This window comes from Podarcis tiliguerta (assembly GCF_965153285.1).
Source record: "Podarcis tiliguerta genome assembly, chromosome: 4".
Taxonomy (NCBI): Eukaryota; Metazoa; Chordata; class Lepidosauria; order Squamata; family Lacertidae; genus Podarcis; species Podarcis tiliguerta.
This window is the reverse complement of record NC_139537.1, coordinates 442,317-464,780: the sequence shown is the minus strand read 5'-3', so window position 1 is coordinate 464,780 and position 22,464 is coordinate 442,317. Positions and strand designations below refer to the sequence as shown.

The following is a 22,464-nucleotide window of genomic DNA, read 5'->3' as shown; positions in this document are numbered from 1 at the left end:
ATTTCCGGCTGCTTTGCCAGCAAGAACCCCTTTGGGACAGAGAGGATGTGGTCCTGGGATGCCCTGCTCTGGGTGCGAGGGGATTGCTGCACTGGCCTCCGTGGGGAGCTGCCCTGGGAGACACTGGGAAACTGGTCCCCAATGCAGCAGCCAGACTAGGGGCTGGGATCCCTCTCTTTATCCCTGGCCTTTCTCTCTCACCTTTTCTTTTTTTGGGGGGGGAGGGAGGGCTAGTCCACCTCCTCGTCCAGCTTTGGAAAACCACTTGCACATGTTTCCTCCCTTGTGCAATGACGATGAGCGATGTCACACAGAGTTAAAGTCCTAGGGATTCCTTTGTGTAAAGAAGGGAGATCTTTTCTGAAGGGGGGGGGGGCGGAGGGCCAACTGAGTTTGGGATCCTCTGCTCTGCAGGAAGGAGAGCGTGGCAGACCCGGTCCCTCCCTGGCAGGACCCTCTCCTCCCTGACTTGGGATCCCCCCCCCTGCAGGAGCAGATCAGGCCCCCCAGGCCCCCTCCCCTGCTGCAGCCCTGGGACCCCCACCAGATCCCAGAGAGAGAGGAGACTCACCAGATCCCAGAGAGAGAGGAGACTCACCAGATCCCAGAGAGAGAGGAGACGCACCAGATCCCGGAGAGAGAGGAGACTCATCAGATCCCAGAGAGAGAGGAGACTCACCAGATCCCAGAGAGAGAGGAGACTCACCAGATCCCAGAGAGAGATGAGACTCACCAGATCCCGAGAGAGAGAGGAGACCCACCAGATCCCGGAGAGAGAGGAGACTCACCAGATCCCGGGAGAGACACCGAAGCAGGAAAGGACTGGGGAGGGAGGGGCCTTGGCAATGGAGGACCTGCCCCCCCTTCCTGTCCTCTCTAGGAAGGCAGCTCGGTTCCCTTTAACCCTTGCCAAGCCGAGTCCCCCAGCTCAGCCCTCTCTTGCTTGGCAAAAGCTCAGATCTTTATTTTTCTGTGGATTTAGGGGGGGGGCAGCTGCCCCCCTGGCTACCTCAATGGCCAGATCTCCTTTTGGGGGTGAGGCTATCGGTGGGGCTCTGAGCATCTCCTTCCCTTGGCCAGAAACCGGAGGAACAGTTTGCAGGGAAAAGGGCTTTGCAGGCAGGAAGGAAACTCAGCCTAGAAGTCAGAAATGGAGGGAATGGGGGGGGGTCTTGATCTCCAGGGGGGCAATTTCCAGAGTCCATATAAGGCCTGGCACACCATTTTCCTGCAAGTGAGGGGAGCACCCTGTTGCAACAGTCCAATAAAGGCCAAGCCTACAGGCTGCTGTTTTGCTCCAAGGTCTCCTGGTTGGTGCCCTCGGATTTCCCCCTTAACACCCCCAGGGCTGGACTGGAGGGGTGACTGCAGACCCCCCCCTTTCCTTGCCCGCAGGTGTCACCCCCCCCCCTCACTTTCTGGGCAGACCCGATCCTATGCTTGGCTGCCCCTCCAGGGCTGTCCTTAGCATATGCGCTACCGGGGTGCAAAGATCTGCCCATTGCCCCCCAATTTAGTTAATTTCAGTGCACGGCACCCTTGAGAATTGTTAACGGAGAAATCGGAGGCTCCCGTGGACAAAAGACAAGGACACCAACCAGGAATAGCAGAGCAAATTGGTCTTGACTGAAGCCTGTCACGACAGGACTCCCACCTGCCACCAGGTGGAACAGGAGGGAAGCCCTGAAGAAAAGAGAACCCCAAATTTTATTAGCTGCTAATCCCCAGGTTACACCCCCCCCCAAACTACATCACTCATACATCTGGTGGCAGTAATCCGAGCATCCTGGACCCTGCCCCATGGTTCCCCTTGCCCTCCACCAAACACCCATCGAGGGTCACAAAAGAGATTTTGCATTTCCCTGTTTCCCAGCCAAGTTCATCCCACCCTTTTGTCTTCCTCTGGGTTTGTTATTTCTGGAATGGCTACCTGTCTGGCACTCAGGTATCGGGATGCCAGGGATTATCGCTCAGGCAGAGGGGCTGCTGAGTATATATCTCTAAAGGACTTGGCTATATATGTGTTTTGTTTTTCTAGCTTGATCAAAATTGTTGATTACTTCTTAACAGGTAGATGGCTAAGAGCTTAGGCGGCTTCAGTGGCAGCCCCTGGCCCCCACCCCTTCCACCCCCCAGGTAAAGACGGCCCTGGCCCTCCTCAGGGTCCATCCAGCTCTGGGCTGCTGCTGCTGCTACTCACTTGCAATCATAATTCAAGCTTGCTGCGTGTCCTCTGTTTTTTTCTTTTCAAGGGAGGGTAAGAAAACCAGACAAATTGCATTTATTCCCTTTGAATGGCTCAGAGCCAGGCAGGCAGGCAGGGGAGAGGGCAAAGCGACAAATCAGCGCAGCTCCCCCTTCCCTCGAAGGCTCGGGGTACGCTAGGAATTGCGGGCGCGGGCGGGCGGGCGGCAGGACGAATGTCACCCCCCTCAGGATGGCACCCGGGGTGGTCCAACCCCACCGCCCCCACCTTGGTCCCCCTCTGTTCCCCTGGCCTGGGCTTCCCTCTCTTGGGGGTGGGATAAACGTTTAGTTGGGGCTGGGGATTCGTTTAATTGGAGTATAAATGTAAGTTTTTCTGTGTTGTTGTTATTGTTAAAATTAGCTTCCACTGACTCTTTGGGTTCTTGTATAGTTTGTATTTGGTTCTCAAGGGGAGAGGGCCAGGGCTGCCGGGGAGGGGGCCCCAGCCAACAAAACGGCTGGGACAGAACCCACCAGGCCATTCCAGCAGTGGAATATGATTATATTAAAACCGCCTTTTGCACAAAGGAGTAACATGACATGGAGCTGAATCCTGTTGAAATATAAAATAAATGAATAAATAATGCTTCAGTATCTGGGGAAAGATCACATGCGGAAGGCTTCAGTTTGGGCTCAAGTATTTGATGAATGTATTTGGGGATTTTACATTCCCATTAATGCAGCAAATTCTGCCCACACCTTTTGCTATCATCCAACCCCAGGTCATCACACTACCTGGGTGCTTCAAGGTAGGTGTAATGCAAGTGGGATGTAAATCTTCTCCGATTCTTCTTCTCACATATTTATCTTTTCTTCTATTATGTTCTTCAAACTCACGAAATGAAAGAAGACAAAAAAACCAACCAACTTGTTAGGAATCACATAGCAAGTCAACCTAAGCAAGTTGTGCTTCCTTTTTTTAGTTATTTGGCTATAAATTTTGATAGAATACAGGTAATTGCATTCTTGATTCTATTATCTTTCCATTGATACATAATTTTATGATATTACTCCCCAAGAAGGAGTGTTCTTGTCAGGAGCGCATGCCGGAGCCAGGCCCTGGGACCGCTAGGGCTTTGCAGGACTAGGGCTTTCCTAAGTTTGTTCTGAAGAGGCAAGGCGCGGCTGCACAGGTGAGGCCGATTGCTCACTCACAGCACCTGGTGGCCAGAGCCGGAAAGGGATAGAAGGTCAGCATTTCCCTTTGGCTCTTTGCCACAGCAAAACATTTCCTTCCTTGGGCTTCTTGACTCCTGGCTTCCTCATCCTCGGACCCTTGGCTTCTGGACTCCTGGCTTCCGGATTCCCATTCCTGCTCCCACCCGGGTCCTGATGTCCTCCACCAGGACTTTGACCGCCCATAAACCGTAAAAGTTTGCTGTGGCCAACCTATGTCCCGGCCAGGGTGTAAGATGGACGGAGCCCAGCCTGTAGATCTCACCACGGTGCGGCAGAACCTCGACACCCAGGGAGCTATGTTCTAGGGGGAGGTTCAAGCACTTTGAGCGGCCCCTGCTGCGGCCCCAGCCTGACGCGCTCCCCGGTCCCATAACCAGAGAGGTTCATGGGGGAGCAGGGTGTTGGAATTTGTCCAGCTCTGGCCCATCTGGACTGGCTCGTCTTATCTTTAGCCCAGCAGAGCGTAGTCCGCAGACGAAAGGATAAAGCAGGATGTGCTACATGCTCATGTTTATTTCTCAGCTATACCGAGAACACACAAACATACATCTTGCCTCTGTGAGAGCAGAGAAGAGACTTACTCTCGGCACAAAGAAACCGAGAGAACGCTGAAAAACAGGAAACCAGTGTATGTCACATCCAGTCTCCCATTCCCGTGGGAACCCAACAGTAACTTGGACTGTGGAATGTCAACAATGTCTTGTGACATGCAGTTGCTGCTCAGTGAGGGAAATAGAAACCAACACATGGGGCCCTTTGAGGCTTTGTCAGTCAGTGTTGGCTGATCTTCCCCACCTGTGAGACAGACTTCCCCACCCCACGGAGCCGCGTGTGCTTTATGGTCAGCCTCTTCGTGGGCCCGGCACTTTCTTGGGTCTCTCTGTACCTTCAGGCCAGCGACCATCTGCTGGGGAATTTGGACGACTTCATTGCCACCCTGGAGGGCACGTTCGGGGAGCTGAATCACGCCCTGGCGGCTGAGATGGCCCTGCAGAACCTCCGGCAGGGGGCTCGCCCAGTTCCCGAGTCCGCCACAGAGCTCCGTTGGTGGGCTGTGGACACCCTCTGTGCAGCTGCCTGACGGTTCCACTTCCATCAGGGACTTCATCCCTGCCTTAAGGATGAACTGGCGTGGGTGACCCCCCCCCCAGCAGCCCTGACAGACTTTATCAAGTTGCGTATTAACATTGACACACGCCTGTCCGAGTGCCGATCGAGGGAGTCCCCGGGGTCCAGCGCTGCAGTGGGGCTGGAAGTGGAGCCCATGCAAGCAGGTGAGGCCCGCCGCTCTCTCTAGCCAAGAGAAGAGTCTGATGCGGGCCCTGGGACTGGGCTTGTATTGGGGGGGGGCGTTTCGCAGCAGAGTGTCCGGCGAAGAGGTTGGGAAACGCCAAGCCCCAGCTGTGCTCAGAGGGGCTCAGCTGAGGCTCAATCCCTGTGCACCCCATTTCCTTCTCCCTATCCATATTCTCTTTCCCCAGGGGGGCATGCTGGCCCTGGAGGCAATGATTGACTCTGGCGTCTTCATGGACATCAGTTCCACTGAGAAGTATCAAGTAGCATCAGTGGTGAAAGCCTCGCCCATTTCAGTGGTGGGTCTGGAGGGGACCCCCTCGCATCAGGACCCATTACCCGTGAGCCCTGTCCACTGGCCAGGTTAGTGGCACCCCTGCACCAGGAACTGTTAACGTTTCAACTAGTCCAGATGCCACATTTCCCTGTGGTCCTTGGAAGCCTCTGCTTGGTCCGACATGACCCCGCCATTTCCTGGGTGCAGCGGATGTTGTGTTTCTCATCGTCTTTCTGCCACGACGTCTGTGCCCAACCCCCGTGTTGCCGCCGCACCTGGGAAGCCTCACCAGCCGGCCCTCAGTTCTTCCACTTTGCAGGGGGCTGCCCCAAACGGGGCGGGGTTACCAGATGTCGGCCTAATCCTGGAGCCCAGCAGGATTTGGTGGATGTGTCTGAGAAAAAGGGGGCTGAGGCTTTGCCACCCCATCGGACTTACGATTGTCCTATTGACTTGCAGCCAGGAGCAGAGATTCCTTTCGGCCGCATTTATGCCTTGTCAGCCCCTGAACTTGGGGCCCTCCGAGAGTACTTGGGTGACAACCTGGCCAGGGGGTTCATTCGCCCCTCTACTTCCCCTGCTGGCCCCCCACCTGCATGTTTTCTGGCTGCCTGCGCGTCCCTAGAATGCTTCCCTGGACGCAGCAGCACCGGAGCACAGAGAGGAGGAGGAGGAGGAGGAGGCAGTTGTCGGTTGCGCTCCTAGCCGCCGGAAGCTGAGCCGGGTGGGCTGGAGCCTGCGCACAGTGTGACTAGGAAGGAATTAACAGGAAGGACGCGATCCTTTCTGCTCTGCTTGCCAGGAGGGCAGGGGATTTCCCTGCTCTTTCCTGCCTTCGTCTGCCACCAATCTCCTTGCTTAGCGTGTCTGCTTGCTGCGAGGTGACGGTGCCGCGGCCGGCGCTGAGCAACGGAAGGGGAAAGGATCGTGTCTGCCTGCTGATTCCTTCCTAGCTGCGTCACCTCGCACCAAGCAGACACCATTGCTGGCCCGATCCGAGCAAACACAGCAACCGAAAACAGAAGAGGGTGGGCAGTAAGACCCTGAGGCAGAGGGCAGGAAAGGGATTCACTCCGGCTGTGCACTCCCTGCCAGAAAGGAACAAGAACAAGAAGAGGGGAGCAGCAGCTGACTTTGACTACCCAGTTAAAACCATATGCAGCAGGAGTCGCAACTGAATCCTTAGGAAGGTGCTACAATAATTAGGCAAGGGGAGCAGGGCTGATGAACAGACGGTAGTCTTCGGATGCCATACAGATCGAGAGACTCCACACACAAGGTCACTCCAACGCCCCCTTTAACCACGCGCTTTCCTGTGCAGCAACACGACTCACACGCCTCCACACACACATCAAAATATGCCTGATAGAGGAACCCCAGCAGCCTCCTCTCTGCAGACTTCCCTCCTCTGTAACATGCGATCTGATTTTCGCCTCTGAACTTGGGCCAGTCGGCTCCAGGGACCACATATTCACTCAGGAAGACACACAGACATTTCCCCTTACTTTTGAGGAGGAAAAAAGTGTGTCTTGTCGAGCGAAAAATACGGTAATTTCCCCTTTCAAACAGGATACGTGAACCTCTAAGAGAACTCAAAACCCACATAAGGAAAATGTTTAATAATTTGTTCACTGTTTCCAAATTAACAAAGGTTTGGTCCCTTCATTTCTACCACAGCCAAACTAAGTGAAGGAAATTAGACTGAGCAGAAAATAACAGTAGTAATTATATGTAAAGGTGATAATATTTAAATGAATAAAATGCTGAACTCTAAGTGTTTTTTTAATTGTTTACAGCTTCTCTTATGATATTCTCCCCTCTTTGGCTTTTTACCCCTTCAGGTGTCAACAGGGTTGTGTTATTGCCCAACTCTATTCATTATTTTCATTGCCATGATCCTACATGTTGTCGAAGGGAAACTCACCACCGGAGTAGAAATCATATCTCGTGGCTTCCGGGTTGACGCGCTGGCTAATGGCGGATTTCCTCCGCTGCGGAGGAGACTGCTCCCTGAAAAGAAGGGTCTGACCGCCACGGCAAGGCGGAGACCCGCTAAAAACCACGGTCGGAAGAAGACCGTGGACTTGGGGTTCGGAAAGAAAGCTCTTCAATCTGAGCAGGCTGAAAGCAAAGAGTAAGGTTACTGTAACTTCTGCCATAGAGCTTCAGTATGCTGATGACAACGTAGTGTGCGCACGCTCAGAGGATGACCTCCAAACCATCCTAAATATCTTCACAGAAGCTTACAGAAGCTTACGAGAAGCTTGGCCTATCACTCAACATCCAAAAAAACAAATTGCTGCACCAAGTACAAAATGACCCCTCTGCAGTGCCACAAATCCACAATTCAGTGGTGTAACAGTGGGAAATGTCAATCACTTCTACCTAGGCAGCTGTCCTTCCACAAGGGCCAACATTGATGCCGAAATCCAGCATTGCCAGAGCTCTGGGTGTGTGGCTTTCTCCCAATTGAAGTGCAGAGTGTTTGAGGACCGGGAGATTTGCAGGGAAACCAAAATGTTTGTTTACAAAGCTACTGTACTGCCAACCTTACTGTACGCTTGTGAAACATGGACTAAGCATTGTTTAGAGTATAGAATGTTGATCTTTGTTTTGTTGATTTCTAGGGAATCTAGTTCTCTCCGTTTTTGTTCTATAGCTTTAAGGACTTTTTAAGATCCTGTTTGTTTGTAGCATGGTGAGAGGGCCGTGATGTCTTGTTCTATCTTGCTAACTTTTATGGAGGTTTGTTTTTTAAGGGATGCTTTCTCTTTTATGCAAGCTCCTCTGGTGACCGCTTTCATCGCATCCCATAGGAGGGGGGTTGTTTGTTGTCGACATTGTTTTCCTTGAAGTAGTTTGGGAGAGTTTCTGTGAGACTCTCTCTGTTTATTTGTGGTTAGGATGGGACTGAAGGACCATGATGGGGTGGCTTGTGTGCCCCCTCCTATTTTGAGGGTAACTTCTACTGGGTCCGTGATCTGTGATTTTAGTGTTACCTACATTGATTGATTCTACTGAGGGGATCAGACCTTGTGTGAGCAGAATGCTGTCCAGAGGGACACTGTGCCATGGCGCCCAGGCAAGAATGTGTGGCTGGTGTCTCCTGGGTTTTCTTCACCCCAAATGTCAGAGACCCCTGTTTTTAGCATTTTTAGCAAATTGTAAGAGTCCCTAATTGTTGGGGTTTCCTTAGGAGGAAGGTTGACCATGGGGTTGTAGGGTGACCATGGGGTTGTCTTTCAGGGATATGCTTTTCATATTTAGGTTGAGGTCACACACACACACCCGGAATTGCTTCCCCTTCGGAGGAGAGGAACTTGTTTAATGTTTTTTGGATGAACTCCAGCTGTTTCAAGTCTGGGGCATATATGGAGCCAACTGTCAGTTTAGTTTTGCCATCTAGTCCCCCTTTAGCAAAAATGAGTCTGCCTCTTTTGTCTTTTAGGACTGTTGTGGCTTTGAAGTTCAGGTCTCTACTGAGTATTATGGCTACTCCACAGGACTTTGCTGAGCCAGGTGCAACTCATTGTTGACTGAAGCAGGGATCGCTCAGGAGTTTGGGAGGGTTGTGTATTTATTGTAGGAAGGCGATGTGTGGTTTCATGGTGTTTACATACAAGCTGATGCATTTTCTTTTGATGGGGTTTCCCAACCCCCTCACATTTAAGGTAATTGCTTTTAAGCTAGCCATCTTGCTTATCTGCTATATAGGGTGATTCCATGCCAGCCCGTTCGGGTTGCCCTGTGTCTCTCACCTTGTATTGTCTATCAAACCAGAGAAATTGCGCTGACCTAGAGGTTAAAATTAGATTTGGGTTAAAGAGTGGGGGGTGGGTTGCAGAAAGTATCCCCTATGTAGTCATATAGGTGTTTATTTGGGGTTTCATGGGCCATCTGGCATTTAGCCAGTTGGTCCTAGGTCTCAGCTGGCATGGAGTTCTTTGTTCAAGGTCAGGCCATCCTCCCTGTTGTTTGCGATAGGAAGTGGTCAGTGAAACGGTGTTAAGTGTCTTAATAATAATAATTTATTATTTATACCCCGCCCATCTAGCTGGGCTTCCCCAGCCACTTTGGGCGGCTTCCAACAAAATATTAAAATATCACAATGCATCAAACATTAAAAGCTTCCCTAAACAGGGCTGCCTTCAGATATCTTCTAAACGTCTGGTAGTTGTTCTTCTCTTGGACATTTGGTGGGAGGGCGTTCCACAGGGCGGGCGCCACTACCGAGAAGGCCCTCTGCCTGGTTCCCTGTAACTGGGCTTCTCGCAGTGAGGGAACCGCCAGAAGGCCCTCGGTGCTCGATCTCAGTGTCCAGGCAAAACAACGGGGGTAGAGATGCTCCTTCAGGTATACTAGACCGAGGCAGTTTAGAGCTTTAAAGGTCAGCACCAACACTTTGAATTCTGCTCGGAAACGTACTGGGAGCCAATGTAGGTCTTTCAAGACCGGTGTTACGTGGTCTCGGCAGCCGCTCCCAATCACCAGTCTAGCTGCCGCATTCTGGGTTAGTTGTAGTTTCCAGGTCAGCTTCAAAGATAGCCCCACGTAGAGTGCATTGCAGTAGTCCAAGCAGGAGATAGCCAGAGCATGCACCACTCTGGTGAGACAGTCCGTGGGCAGGTAGGGTCTCAGCCTGCGTACCAGATGGAGCTGGTCAACAGCTGCCCTGGACACAGAATTGACCTGTGCCTCCATGGACAGCTGAGAGTCCAAAATGACTCCCAGGCTGCGCACCTGGTCCTTCAGGGGCACAGTTACCCCATTCAGGACCATGGAGTCCTCCACACCCGCCCGCCTCCTGTCCCCCCAAAACAGTACTTCTGTCTTGTCTGGATTCAACCTCAATCTGTTGGCCGCCATCCACCCTCCAACCGTCTTTGTGACGCCTATGTTGGATATAGGGTCCATAAGCAATGTTGCTAATGTTATTAACATCACTGGTATGTTGGGGTAGGGATGAGGGTGTTGATATGCTCTGGCAGCCCCAATGTGCTGCTTGTTTGTCAGATTTTAGCCTGTTTGTGGATTGTTTTATTGAGGTTAGGGTGAAGCAGCACCACCTGGAGGAATTTTACCCGTATGCTTTTCATATCATCAGTTAGCCATATAACCATATATCCTTATAATGATTTTTATATAATCCATGTTTGAATCATGACGGCTTCTGCAAAAGCTTATAGCAAATTGCTTAGATCGGAAGAATCCGAAATGAACTCTGCCCCAGTTCCCTTCCCTTGTTCTTCTCAATGTCTCGCTCACATAAGGGGGAAGCAATAAATCTGCTGTGCTGGCACTTTCCCCCCTGTCCAGACAGGGTCCCGAGTAGCTCAAACAGGAAGATGCTAACCGCAGAATGTCCCGGCATAGCAGATGGCCGCGTAGGAGCGTAAGGGCCAAAGTTCCTTTTTCTTCCTTCTTACCATAAATCAGGGGAAAGGTTAAAGGCATGTTCAGACTGAAAAAGCAGAAGTTGGGAGGGAACTCTTTACATGATCAGGGGGCAAGGCTTGAATGCGCTCATTGGTTTTCTTTTTGCTGCCGTGTGCGATTGTATCCGATTATGTCATGTATGTACTCAGGAATAAAGCCTCAGGCGCTGGAGCCCGGGGCCCAGTCTTTGGGAAAGGATTCCACTGGGTCACTTATTGCTCAGCAATAAATATCACTTTCTTTTTCTCCACTGCTGCGTCTGTCAATTCTGGGACACAATTTGAGTGGCTCACTGGTACCTTAAAAATCCTTGCAAGAAGGGGAATTATTTTACTTAGTAAGGCGTGGGGAGGGGTGCTGAGAGTGAGTTGTAGATTGTTGGGTAATGGGGAGTGTCTTTTTATGTCACCTGGAGTGGTGTTGGGTGGGGATCTGTGTGGAGGTGTGAGGCTGGGGGGGAATATTGATCGTGTTAGCTGTATTGATGGCTTGGGGGGAGAGGAAAAGGAGGAGGGGTCACCAGTCCATCGGGTTGAGGTGACTTCTGGTTGGCTTCTCGCAGTGTAGTAACGCTGCAGAGAGCTTGCTGGGGAGACCATGCATAAAAAAAGGGGGGGACTCAAAAATAACTTAAACAAGGTTTTAATAAGAAAAACAAAAACTCCTTATACACCAAATACATCTACAAACAAACACGACCCAACCACCAACCCATCCCCAGGGTAAATGGCAGAGCTAGGTGCTGCTCCTTATATACGGCACCCAATTCCTGATGCAGCTTAATCAATGCAACTCAGCAGCACCTGCTATGCCCCACAGCTGTAAAGCTGGATCTCGTTAGTTTGCTCTGGCCCTTGCTCTGGCCCCTTAAAGGTATACACATCGGGTGAAACAATGATGAACCTTTATATTTAAAGAAACAGTTCAACAGCTTCATTCTGCCTTCTGCGACATTGACCTCCCCTCCCCGTTTGGTGTCCTCTGCAAATGGGATGAGCACCCCCTCAGTTCCTTCATCCAAGTCATTCATAAAGACGTTGAGCAACAACGGGCCCAGGACAGAACCCTGCAGCACCCCTCTTGTCACTTTTCCCCAGGATGATGAGGAACCATGGAGGAGGACTTTTTGGGATCAGTTACTCAAATCCACCTAACAGTTTCCTCATTCAGCCCACATTTTAGAAGCTTAATCACAAAAATAATATGGGGGACTTCGTCAAAAGCCTTACTGAAATCAAGATGCACCATTTCCACAGCTATTCCCTGGTCAACAAAGTTTGCAACTCCATCCAAAAAAAGGGGAGGAGAGATTTCTCTGGCTTGACTTTATTTTTGGGAAAGCCATGCTTTCATCTTGTATGTTTATGTTGTGAAATCTTCAATTGGAGGGCACATAAATATTAAAAATGATAATAAATAAGTATATTGGCAAGCTGAAACATGTGCAAAGGAAGGTGATTTATGTCTATATTTAATTTGTCTACCACCCGACCCAGGGATGCCAACTTGAATAAAATATTGGAGGAAGGGGCCAGGTAAGGCCTGCCTTGCACAATCAATCACATGATGCATAAAGGGCATTGGAATGGCAATGCCTATCAACTGGGGGGGGTGGCCCCCTCAAATATACTATTGGGGGGCAAAAACCCCTTGGCCTCTAAGTGTTGACTCCTGTTCCCACATGTCTCAGGACGGTTACAACATAAAAACACAACATAAAAACACAAAATACACATCATTAACTCAACTCCCCACCGCATGTTAAAAGGGCCTTAGATGTCAATCAGCCAAAGGCCTGGTTAAAAAGGGGCATATTAGCCTGGCTCCTAAAGCTATAGAATGAAGGGTTTATCCCCTGTATGAATTCTCTTTCTTTTTCTTTTTTTAAAATAATATTTATTAGTTTCCCAACAAATTCAACACAACACTACAAAAAACCATAAAAAACATACAATACAAAATAAAAGGAACAAACAAAGCAAAACAAAACAAAAACCATTTAAAACACAATCCAATTTCAACATCTTAACTTTCTTTCCCTTATGTCCTCGACCTCCTCACGCCTCCCTTTTTGTATTCCACTTGTGTTAATTGTTTCAGCAATTCCTTTCCATCTTTCTGTTTTCTATCCTATAATTGTCTTAACACATTCTAACCATATTTTTCCCTTTAAAGCTCTATTAATCTATTTATACTTAGTTCCTTATAGCATTTCTACTAAAGCCATATAACTTCATTCCAACGTTTTTCTAACATTCATTAATTTTACAGTATTTCTGTAAATAGTCTTTAAACTTTTTCCAGTCTTCTTCCACCAACTCTTCTCCCTGGTCTCGGATTCTGCCAGTCATTTCCGCCAATTCCATCTAGTCCATCAACTTCATCTGCCATTCTTCCCTGGTGGGTAAATCTTGTGTCTTCCAATATTTCGCGATAAGTATTCTTGCTGCTGTTGTTGCATACATAAAAAAAGTTCTATCCTTCTTTAACACCAATTGGCCGACCATGCCCAGGAGAAAGGCCTCTGGTTTCTTCAGAAAGGTATATTTGAATACCTTTTTCATTTCGTTATATATCATCTCCCAGAATGTCTTAATCCTTGGGCATGTCCATCAAAGGTGAAAGAATCTGTTCTTCTCTTTTTTCCCTCCTCTTCCAAGTCTGAAGGCCCTCACAATTCTAAACTCTTCTTGACCCAAGTCCAAATCCCCAAAGTCAGCAAATTCCTGTGTGAGAAAGTCTGTCAAGCTTTCCTTCTCCAATTCAGGTAGGGCTCTAATCCTCAGATTTGTCTGTTTTTCTTTAAGTTCAATCATAGCAAGCGTCAACTTATGTTCATCAAGCTGCCTCTGAAGGGCTGGGACTCTCTCTCTCTCCAGTTGTGTTACTTTACATTCAGCAGCAGCTGCTTTCTCCCTGGCTTTCTCCGCAGTTTGCCGTATCAAAGTAGATTCCTGTATCAATTTCTGGATGGTTTCTGTATTGTTGTTCACCTTTTGTCCCAGATTATTTATATTTTCTGTATTTAAGTCAATTTTAATAGTTCTAACATCCACTTTCTTGTTAAGCTGCTCCAAAATTTGTAGTTTCAGCTTATCTCCATCCTGTTCCAGAATCTCCCAATATTTTGGCCAATTGGCCTCCATATTGAGTTTTTTTAATGCTTTTGCTTCCATTGGAGACAACCACCTTGGAGTCTTATTTTCAAAAAAATCTTTGTATCTAACCCAAACATTAAACAGAGCTTTCCTGACAATGTGAATTTTGAACATTCTGTGGACTTTGACCTTATCATACCATAGATATGCATGCCAACCAAATACATTATTGAATCCTTCTAAGTCCAGTATATCTGTATTTTCAAGAAGTAGCCATTCTTTCAGCCAGCAAAAAGCGGCTGCTTCATAGTAGAGTTTCAAGTCTGGCAGGGCAAAGGCTTCTCTTTCCTTTGCATCTGTTAGTAATTTAAATTTTATCCTTGGCTTTTTGCCCTGCCAGACAAATCTAGATATGTCTTTCTGCCACTTCTTGAAACAATCAATTTTATCAATGATCTGTAATGTCTGGAATAGAAATAACATTCTTGGCAATACATTCATCTTTATCACAGCAATACGACCCAATAGAGAGAGTTTCAAGTTAGACCATATTTCTAGATCTTTCTTTATCTCCGCCCAACATTTATCATAGTTATCTTTATATAAATTCCCATTTTTTGGAGTCATAGTAATTCCCAAGTATTTCACTTTTTTCACCACTGTCAAACCTGTCTCATTCTGAAACCTTTCTTTCTCAATTTCTGTTAGATTTTTTGTCAAAACCTTGGTTTTTGTTTTATTTAGTTTAAAACCTGCTAATCGTCCAAACTCTTGAATCAGTTCTAGAACTCTTTTCACACTAGATTCTGGCTCCTGTAATGTCAAAACCAAATCGTCTGCAAATGCTCTTAATTTATATTGTTTAGCTCCGACCTGTATCCCTTTGACCATTTGGTCCTTTCTAATCATATTCAGCAGCACCTCCAGGACTGATATAAAAAGCAAAGGGGAGATAGGGCAACCTTGCCGTGTTCCTTTTTCTATTCTGAACTCCTCAGTCACAACATTATTAACAATTAGTTTATCTTTTTGTTCAGAATAGATTGCACCTATACCATTTTCAAATTCTTGGCCTACCCCCATACCTTGGAGATTCTTCATAAAGCTCCAAGAAATATTGTCAAAGGCTTTCTCCGCATCCACAAATATCAAAACTGCTTTTGTATTTATCTTTTCCTGTAAAAGTTCCAAAATGTCTATTATATTCCTCACATTGTCTGATAGATGCCTTCCTGGGAGAAAGCCTGCTTGGTCCTTGTGAATCTCCTCTACTAGAACTTTCTTCAATCTTCTAGCCAAAATGTCTGCAAAAATTTTGTAATCCACATTAAGTAATGATATAGGGCGGTAGTTCTTAAGTTGATGTTTTTCAGATTCTGTCTTTGGTATAAGTGTGACAAAAGCTTCTTTCCACGTTTCTGGTGCTCTTTTCCCCTGAAGTATGTCATTACAAACTTCCTTCAAAGGCTGAATTAACCAGTCTTTCAGTGATTTGTAATATCTTGATGTCAGCCCATCAGGTCCTGGAGCCTTGCCCAATTGCATATTCTGAATGGCACTCTCAACCTCTTGTTCTGTTATCCTGTAGCTCAGTTTTAATCTGCTTTCTTGAGATATTTTCGGTAGCCCATTCACTTTCAAGAATTCCTCTAGGTCTACTTCCTTCTGTGGTTGTTGAGAATAAAGCTGTTTAAAATATTTTTGAAAAGCACTCCTAATTTCAACTGGGTTCTGTATAATTCTTCCCTCCACTTCCAAATTTGTTATTGTATTCATTTTCTGTCTCTTCTTAATTTGCCATGCCAATAACTTTCCGCATTTGTTCGCAGATTCAAATGTTCTTTGTCTCATTTGTCTGATCTTCCATTCAATCTCTTGGTTTATCATTTGCATGTACTGTACTTGATATAACTTTATCTCTCTTAAAATTTCTTGTGATTTTGGTTTTGTTCTCAGTCTTTTTTCGCCTTCCTTAATCTTTTCCAATATCTTTTCTCTTTTTTCTTGATGTATTCTCTTCATGAGTGCGTTCTGTTGTATCAGAAATCCTCTCATGACAGCTTTACTTGCGTCCCAAATGGTTCTTTTCTCCACCGTGGTGTTCAGATTTATCTCAAAATAGTCTTTCAAGGTTTTCTGGGCTTTCTTAGTTATCTCCTCATCTCTAAACAGAGAGTCATTCATCCTCCATCTAAAGGAACCACTTGGTTGTAGGTTCATTACCATCTTTACTGCATTATGGTCGGAGCAAGTCTTTGGGCAGATTTCTACTTTTTTTATCTTCGGTGCCAGTCCTCTAGTGATCCATATTTGGTCAATTCTAGTCCAGGTCATTTTGGCTTCAGAAAAGAAGGTTCCCTCTCTTCCTAAAGGGTTTTTGGTTCTCCATATGTCAAGCAAATCCAAGTTGTCAGTCAATTCAAAAAAAGTTTTCGGTAGCCTCCCATCTTTGGTGACTACCTGCCGTTGTGCCTTGTCCATATTTGTTGAAACAACTCCATTCATGTTTCCCATCAAAATCACATTGTACTCCAGATAGTCCATTAATGTCTCATGCAACTTTTTGAAAAAATCCGATTTTCCTTCATTTGGTGCATATACACCCACTATCAAATATTTCTGTCCATGGTATTGGATTTCAATTGCCAAATATCTTCCTTGCTCATCCTTGAAAATAAATTTTGGTGATAGGCTCTCCTTAGCATAAATTACTACTCCTCTGTCAGATGAGATAAATTCTTGACCCAATCTTTTATTGATTAAAATTTTCCTGTGGAGCCTAGTCACATGTGTTTCTTGTAAGCAAATCAAGTCCAATTGTTCTTTTTTTAGAATATGGAAGATCGATTTCCTCTTTCGAACCGAATTTAGACCATTACAATTCCAGCTTAAAAGTTGCAGAGACATGATGTATTTTTTCTATTGTAATCCTCCAGACGCGCCCAACGTTTTCTCCTCTTCCGATCCGGGTGGTGTCTTTTTATCCAGGTTCAAATTCAAATAGGCGTCCAAAAAGCTGTTTTTATCTTCCACTGATTTTATTTTTATCTTTCTTCCTTTAAAGCTAAAAGAAAGCCCTTCAGGAAATTCCCACCTAAATATGATGTTGTTGTTCCTCAACTGAGTGACCAAGTCTTTGTATCTAGATCTAAGGTCAAGAAGGTGTTTCGGAATGTCTTTGAAAATTTCAGCTCTTGACTGGGAAATTTCCAGTGGTTTTTGAAAGTGCCGTCCCAAAATCTTATTCCTTTCTTCTTTAGATCTTAATGTAACCAAGCAGTCTCTGATTTTAATCCTTTTGTTTGTTTTTCCCAGTCGAAAAGCACTTAATATTTTGAATTCTTCTTTTTCCGGGTCCAAATCCCAAAATTTTTCAAACTCTTGTGTAAGAAGGTCCCGTAGACTCTCTTTCTCAATTTCTGGCACACCTCTGATTCTAAGATTAGTTTGCTTGTCTTTTAGTTCGATCATAGAAAATCTTGCTCTATGGTCCTCAAGTTGTCTATTCATCGGTGGTAATTTCTCCTCTGTAGCAGCAACAGCTTCTCTAGCTTCTTCTGCAATCTTTCTTGTTTTCGCAGACTCCTCCAACAACTGTCTAATCAAATCCGTATTCTGTTTAATACTTGCAGTATTTTGATCTATTTTAGAGGATGCCTCTGCTACCCCTTTGTTAGTTTCCGCCACTTGTTTTTTTGTTTCTGCCACCTCTTTTTTTGTTTCTGCAACTTCTTCCGTCAATTTATCTATTGAACCTTGTATTCTTGCAAATCCAGCACTTATCAACTCATCTGTTGTTGGCATCCCTCTTCCTTTTGGTTGTGCAGAAGCACCTCCTGTTGGGTCTAAGGATCCTCTTCTTCCTGGGAGATAGGATTTTCCTGATCTGGTAGTTTTCTCTTGAAATGTTTCAGCTCTCCCTTTCCCATCTGCCATAAGATATCCTCAAGGTCAGGCTGCAGCTGCAACTTGTTTTCAATTCTGAAGCCTAAACAGTGGAAAGTTACTAAGAAACTTTGCTTACTTTGTAACAATGTCCATGCCCACCAGGGGGACCCCACAGTCGAAAAGTCTGAGGAAATAAAGTATCTTCCGACTTTTACTTCAACTTTATAGCAATATTGTTTCAATATTTTAAGATACAAATTCAAACTGTAGCCAATTTAGTCCTGTTATAGCTATATTTCCCTGTAAAAGCTGTCCGCGATCTCTTTCTGAGGCTTGCTTTCAGTTTTGACAGCTCAGGACCTGGGAGTCTGAGCGGTGATTTCGATGCTTAAAAACTCTTTTCCAAAGGAAGTTACAAGTCCTTTAATATTCCCCCCCTTCTTCCCTTCCTCCCGAGGGGGGACTATTCTTTCCAGAGACTTCAGATTAGTTATTTCTAATCCCTTTTTCCATGTATTAGCAAACACAGTCTTTACTTTCTTCTATTTATAGGCGGAAGGCTGACTTCCTGTTTAAGCCTTTCCGCTTCAATCCGAATCTTTTCAAAGAAATTTGAAGTCCTAAATCGTTTCCAAATTCAAAAGCTTAACTTCTTTAAATTTTTGTATTTCTCTTACTCACGAGTACTTCTTTTTTGTAATCCGAATTGTCCAAAGAAGAGGCTGAATGCTCTCCGATCCCAGCACTGCGACGTCGCTCCCGAGAAAGTAGAGCTTGACTCTCAGCACCGCGCTGACCCCCCCACCGGTCTCCGGAGCCTTTTTCTTAGCTCCAGAGACGTTCTGAGGTCGCGTTGAAGGCGCCCGCCGAGTCCCACGGCCGTAGGTTTCATGGGGTTACCGCGTCGCCGTAGTGGTAAAAACCCTGTCTTTCTCGGAGCTCTCCCTCCGTAGATCAAAGGAAGGCAGCCATGATCGATGGCACTCAGCCCGGAAGTCTCAGTCAATGAACGTACTAAACGCTGTCAACATTCCAAAAAACGTCAGTCCTGCTAGCATCCCCTGTATGAATTCTCTGATGGGAATTGAGATTGGAGCTCTGACTGAAGCTCTTTCCACATTCCACGCACTGAAAGGGTTTATCCCCTGTATGAATTCTCTGATGGGAATTGAGATTGGAGCTCTGACTGAAGCTCTTTCCACATTCCACGCACTGATAGGGTTTCTCCCCTGTATGAATTCTCTGATGAGAAGTCAGATGGGAGCTCGTCCTGAAGCTCTTTCCACATTCCCCACACTGATAGTGTTTCTTTCTTGTATGAATATTCTGATGGGAAGTGAGAAGGGAGATTGTATTGAAGCTCTCTCCACATTCCAGACAATGATAGGGTTTCTCCCCTGTATGAATTCTCTGATGCTTAGTGACAGCAGAGCTGTGACTGAAGCTCTTTTCACATTCCCCACACTGATAGGGTTTTTCTCCTGTATGAATTCTCTGATGGGAAGTGAGATTGGAGCTCTGACTGAAGCCCTTTCCACATTCCCCGCACTGATAGGGTTTCTCCCCTCTATGAATTCTCTGATGCTTAGTGAGATGGGAGCTCGTCCTGAAGCTCTTTCCACAATCCCCACACTGATAGGGTTTCTCCCCTGTATGAATTCTCTGATGGGAAGTGAGATTGGAGCTCTGACTGAAGCTCTTCCCACATTCCATGCACTGATAGGGTTTCTCCCCTGTATGAAGTTTCTGATGAGAAGTGAGACTGGAGCTTGTAATGAATTTCTTTCCACATTCCCCACACTGATAGGATTTCACCCCTGTATGAATTCTCTGATGGGAAGTGAGAGAGGAGCTCTGACTGAAGCTCTTTTCACATTCCCCACACTGATAGGATTCCTCTCCTGTATGAATTCTCTGATGGGAAGTGAGACTGGAGCTTGTAATGAATTTCTTTCCACATTCCCCACACTGATAGGGTTTCTCGCCTGTATGAATTCTCTGATGCTTAGTGACATCTGAGCTGTGTCTGAAGCTCTTTCCACATTCCATGCACTGATAGGGTTTCTCCCCTGTATGAATTCTTTGATGGGAAGTGAGAGAGGAGCTATCAGTGAAGCTCTTTCCACATTCCATGCACTGATAGGGTTTCTCCCCTGTATGAATTCTTTGATGAGAAGTGAGATGGCAGCTCATATTGAAGCTCTTTCCACATTCCCCACACTGATAGGGTTTCTCCCCTGTATGAATTCTTTGATGGGAAGTGAGAGAGGAGCTCATACTGAAGCTCTTTCCACATTGCCCACACTGATAGGGTTTCTCCCCTGTATGACTTCTCTGATGGGAAGTGAGACTGGAGCTCTGACTAAAGCTCTTTCCACATTCCATGCACTGATAGGGTTTCTCCCCTGTATGAAGTTTCTGATGCTTAGTGACAGCAGAGCTGTGACTGAAGCTCTTTTCACATTCCCCACACTGATAGGGTTTCTCTCCTGTATGAATTCTCTGATGGGAAGTGAGACTGGAGTTCTGACTGAAGCTCTTTCCACATTCCCCACACTGATAGGGTTTCTCCCCTGTATGAATTCTCTGATGGGAAGTGAGACTGGAGCTTCTAATGAATTTCTTTCCACATTCGTCACACTGATAGGGTTTCTCTCCTGTATGAATTCTCTGATGCTTAGTGAGATGGCCTCTCTGACTGAAGGTGTTTCCACATTCCATGCACTGATAGGGTTTTTCCCCTGTATGAATTCTTTGATGGGAAGTGAGAGAAGAGCTCATACTGAAGCTCTTTCCACATTCCCCACACTGATAGGGTTTCTCTCCTGTATGAATTCTTTGATGGGAAGTGAGAGAGGATCTATCAGTGAAGCTCTTTCCACATTCCACACACTGATAGGGTTTTTCCCCTGTATGAATTCTCTGATGGGAAGTGAGATTGGAGTTCTTATTGAAGCTCTTTCCACATTCCCCACACTGATAGGGTTTCTCTCCTGTATGAATTCTCTGATGCTTAGTGAGATTGGAGCTCTGACTGAAGTTCTTTCCACATTCCACACAATGATAGGGTTTCTCTCCTGTATGAATTCTTTGATGGGAAGTGATATCACTATTATGATGATTGAAGAATGGAGAGACTATGCCTGCATGACAGAAGAAAATCATTACATTCTTCATTAAATTATCTTTCCACTGATATATAGTTTTATGCTATTACTCCCCAAAAAGTGGTGTTTTGAGGTATCAAAGCTCTGAAATACACTTTCTCCAAAAGGTTTCCACAATTTTGGCCACTAGTGTAAGTTGTTCATTTTAAAGTTAATGTACTTTTTATATGGGGACAGATTGTTATGATTAATGTTTCTGGTTTATATAAGTGTTGGAAGCCGCCCAGAGCAGCTGGGACAACCCAGCCAGATGGGCAGAGTAAAAATAAAAATTATTATTATTATTATTATTATTATTATTATTATTATTATTATTACTGCTACTACTACCTGAGATTCAATAAGCCTGGCTCTTCTCTGGGATGGATTTTGTTTGGCCCAGTCATGGCATCCCCTCCATCTCCAATGTCAGTCATCTCTCTGGTCAACCCAAGACTGACAGCAGCAAAAACAAAAACAGAAAACTTGACAGAAGCTACTTATCTTTCCGCACAACTCTGAAGCTAAATAAACAAAATTTCTTCCAGTAGCACCTTAGAGACCAACTGAGTTTGTTATTAGTATGAGCTTTCGTGTGCATGCACACTTCTTCAGATACCAACACTGAAGCTGACATTTAAGATGCCTGGGCAGTTCAGACAAGCCCAACCGTGGTATAGAAAGGCAGAACTGGAAGAAGATGGTTCACAGAAAAAACTGGAATTTGCTGTTCAAGGTTTATTGTGGGGGTGTTAGGTTCCCATGCGTGATAGGGGGCGCTGTTGAGCTCTGTGGAAATGTATGAGGCTTGTCACGTAGAGGTATTTTTTGAATTTCCAGGCAGATAGGACGATCCCACAGGGACCCTTACCAAGAGAGGCCACGATCCCACGATTCTCTTCCATGACGTCCTTATGCAGAGCTCTCTGGTCAGGATCCAGCATTGCCCACTCCTCGTCCGTGAAACAAACAGCGACATCTTCAAAGCACACTGGACCCTAAAAGAAAAAGGAAATGTCCTCTTCTGAGACAGCAGAAATATGATCTGCTACACAATGCTCTGTTCTTTCCTTCCTCTTAATTGCTGTATTGTTTCGATAGGATTGCTTTCAATAGGATTGGCACTTTGACATGCATTCTGGAAACGTATGTCTAGATGCTTGGTTCTGGCCTTAAACTGCCCAGATTCTGCCAACTTCAGACAGGGTTGATTGTCTTCCCAAACAGTGATGGGCAGGCAACAACCCCCATAGATCTCTTGCACCAGGCATCTATAAAACTCCAGTTCCCTGCACAATTCCGACAGTGCAATGAACTCAGCCTCAGTAGAGGACAGCGCAACGAGACTTTGCTTCCGGGACTTCCACCCAACTAGAGATTCCCCAAGGTTTATTACCATCCCAGATACGGACTTCCTGTCATCCAGATTCGCCCCGTCGCTATCTCCCCAGCAAGTAAGTGCCGTCTCACCTGCAGCTGACAGCTTGAGACTGAAGCCCTTGGTATCCTGCAGGTAACGCAGCACCCGCTTGATACCATGCCAGGGATTTACACTGGGACTGGAAGAGCTCAGCGTTCTTGCACTCAATACATTCTGCTAGCCGACTGTCTTTCACGTGGCTTGTCTCCATGGGTGCCCTAACCCCTGCACAATCAGACATTCTGAACTTCTCAAGCAACTGCTCAATCTTGCCTTTCTGACTGAGCAAGAAGCTTCCATCTTCAGTCCTGTCTATCTGAACACCTAAGTAGATCCTTACTACACCCAGGTTTTTGAGCTGAAACCATTTTCCAAGCTCTTTGGCAAACTTCTGCACCTGTTTGTTTGTCCCTGAGATGTGAATGATGTCATCAACAAAGATCAACAACATTTCCTGTGACTCTCCTGACCCTTTAAGGT

General features: G+C 46.2%; 2 protein-coding genes across 2 annotated transcripts in view; both read right to left on the bottom strand.

Moving 5' to 3' along the window:
• Positions 1 to 22,464, bottom strand: part of HPX (hemopexin) — a 512,404-nt gene that overhangs the window by 329,663 nt on the left and 160,277 nt on the right. The window lies entirely within an intron of this gene.
• Positions 11,876 to 22,195, bottom strand: LOC310676854 (uncharacterized protein; the record flags this gene model as incomplete). Its single annotated transcript, XM_083439031.1, has 3 exons — positions 11,876 to 12,302; positions 18,579 to 20,561; positions 22,117 to 22,195. The coding sequence occupies 3 exons, from the start codon at positions 22,193 to 22,195 to the stop codon at positions 12,265 to 12,267; spliced, it is 2,100 nt and encodes a 699-aa protein (XP_083295157.1). The 3' UTR covers positions 11,876 to 12,264.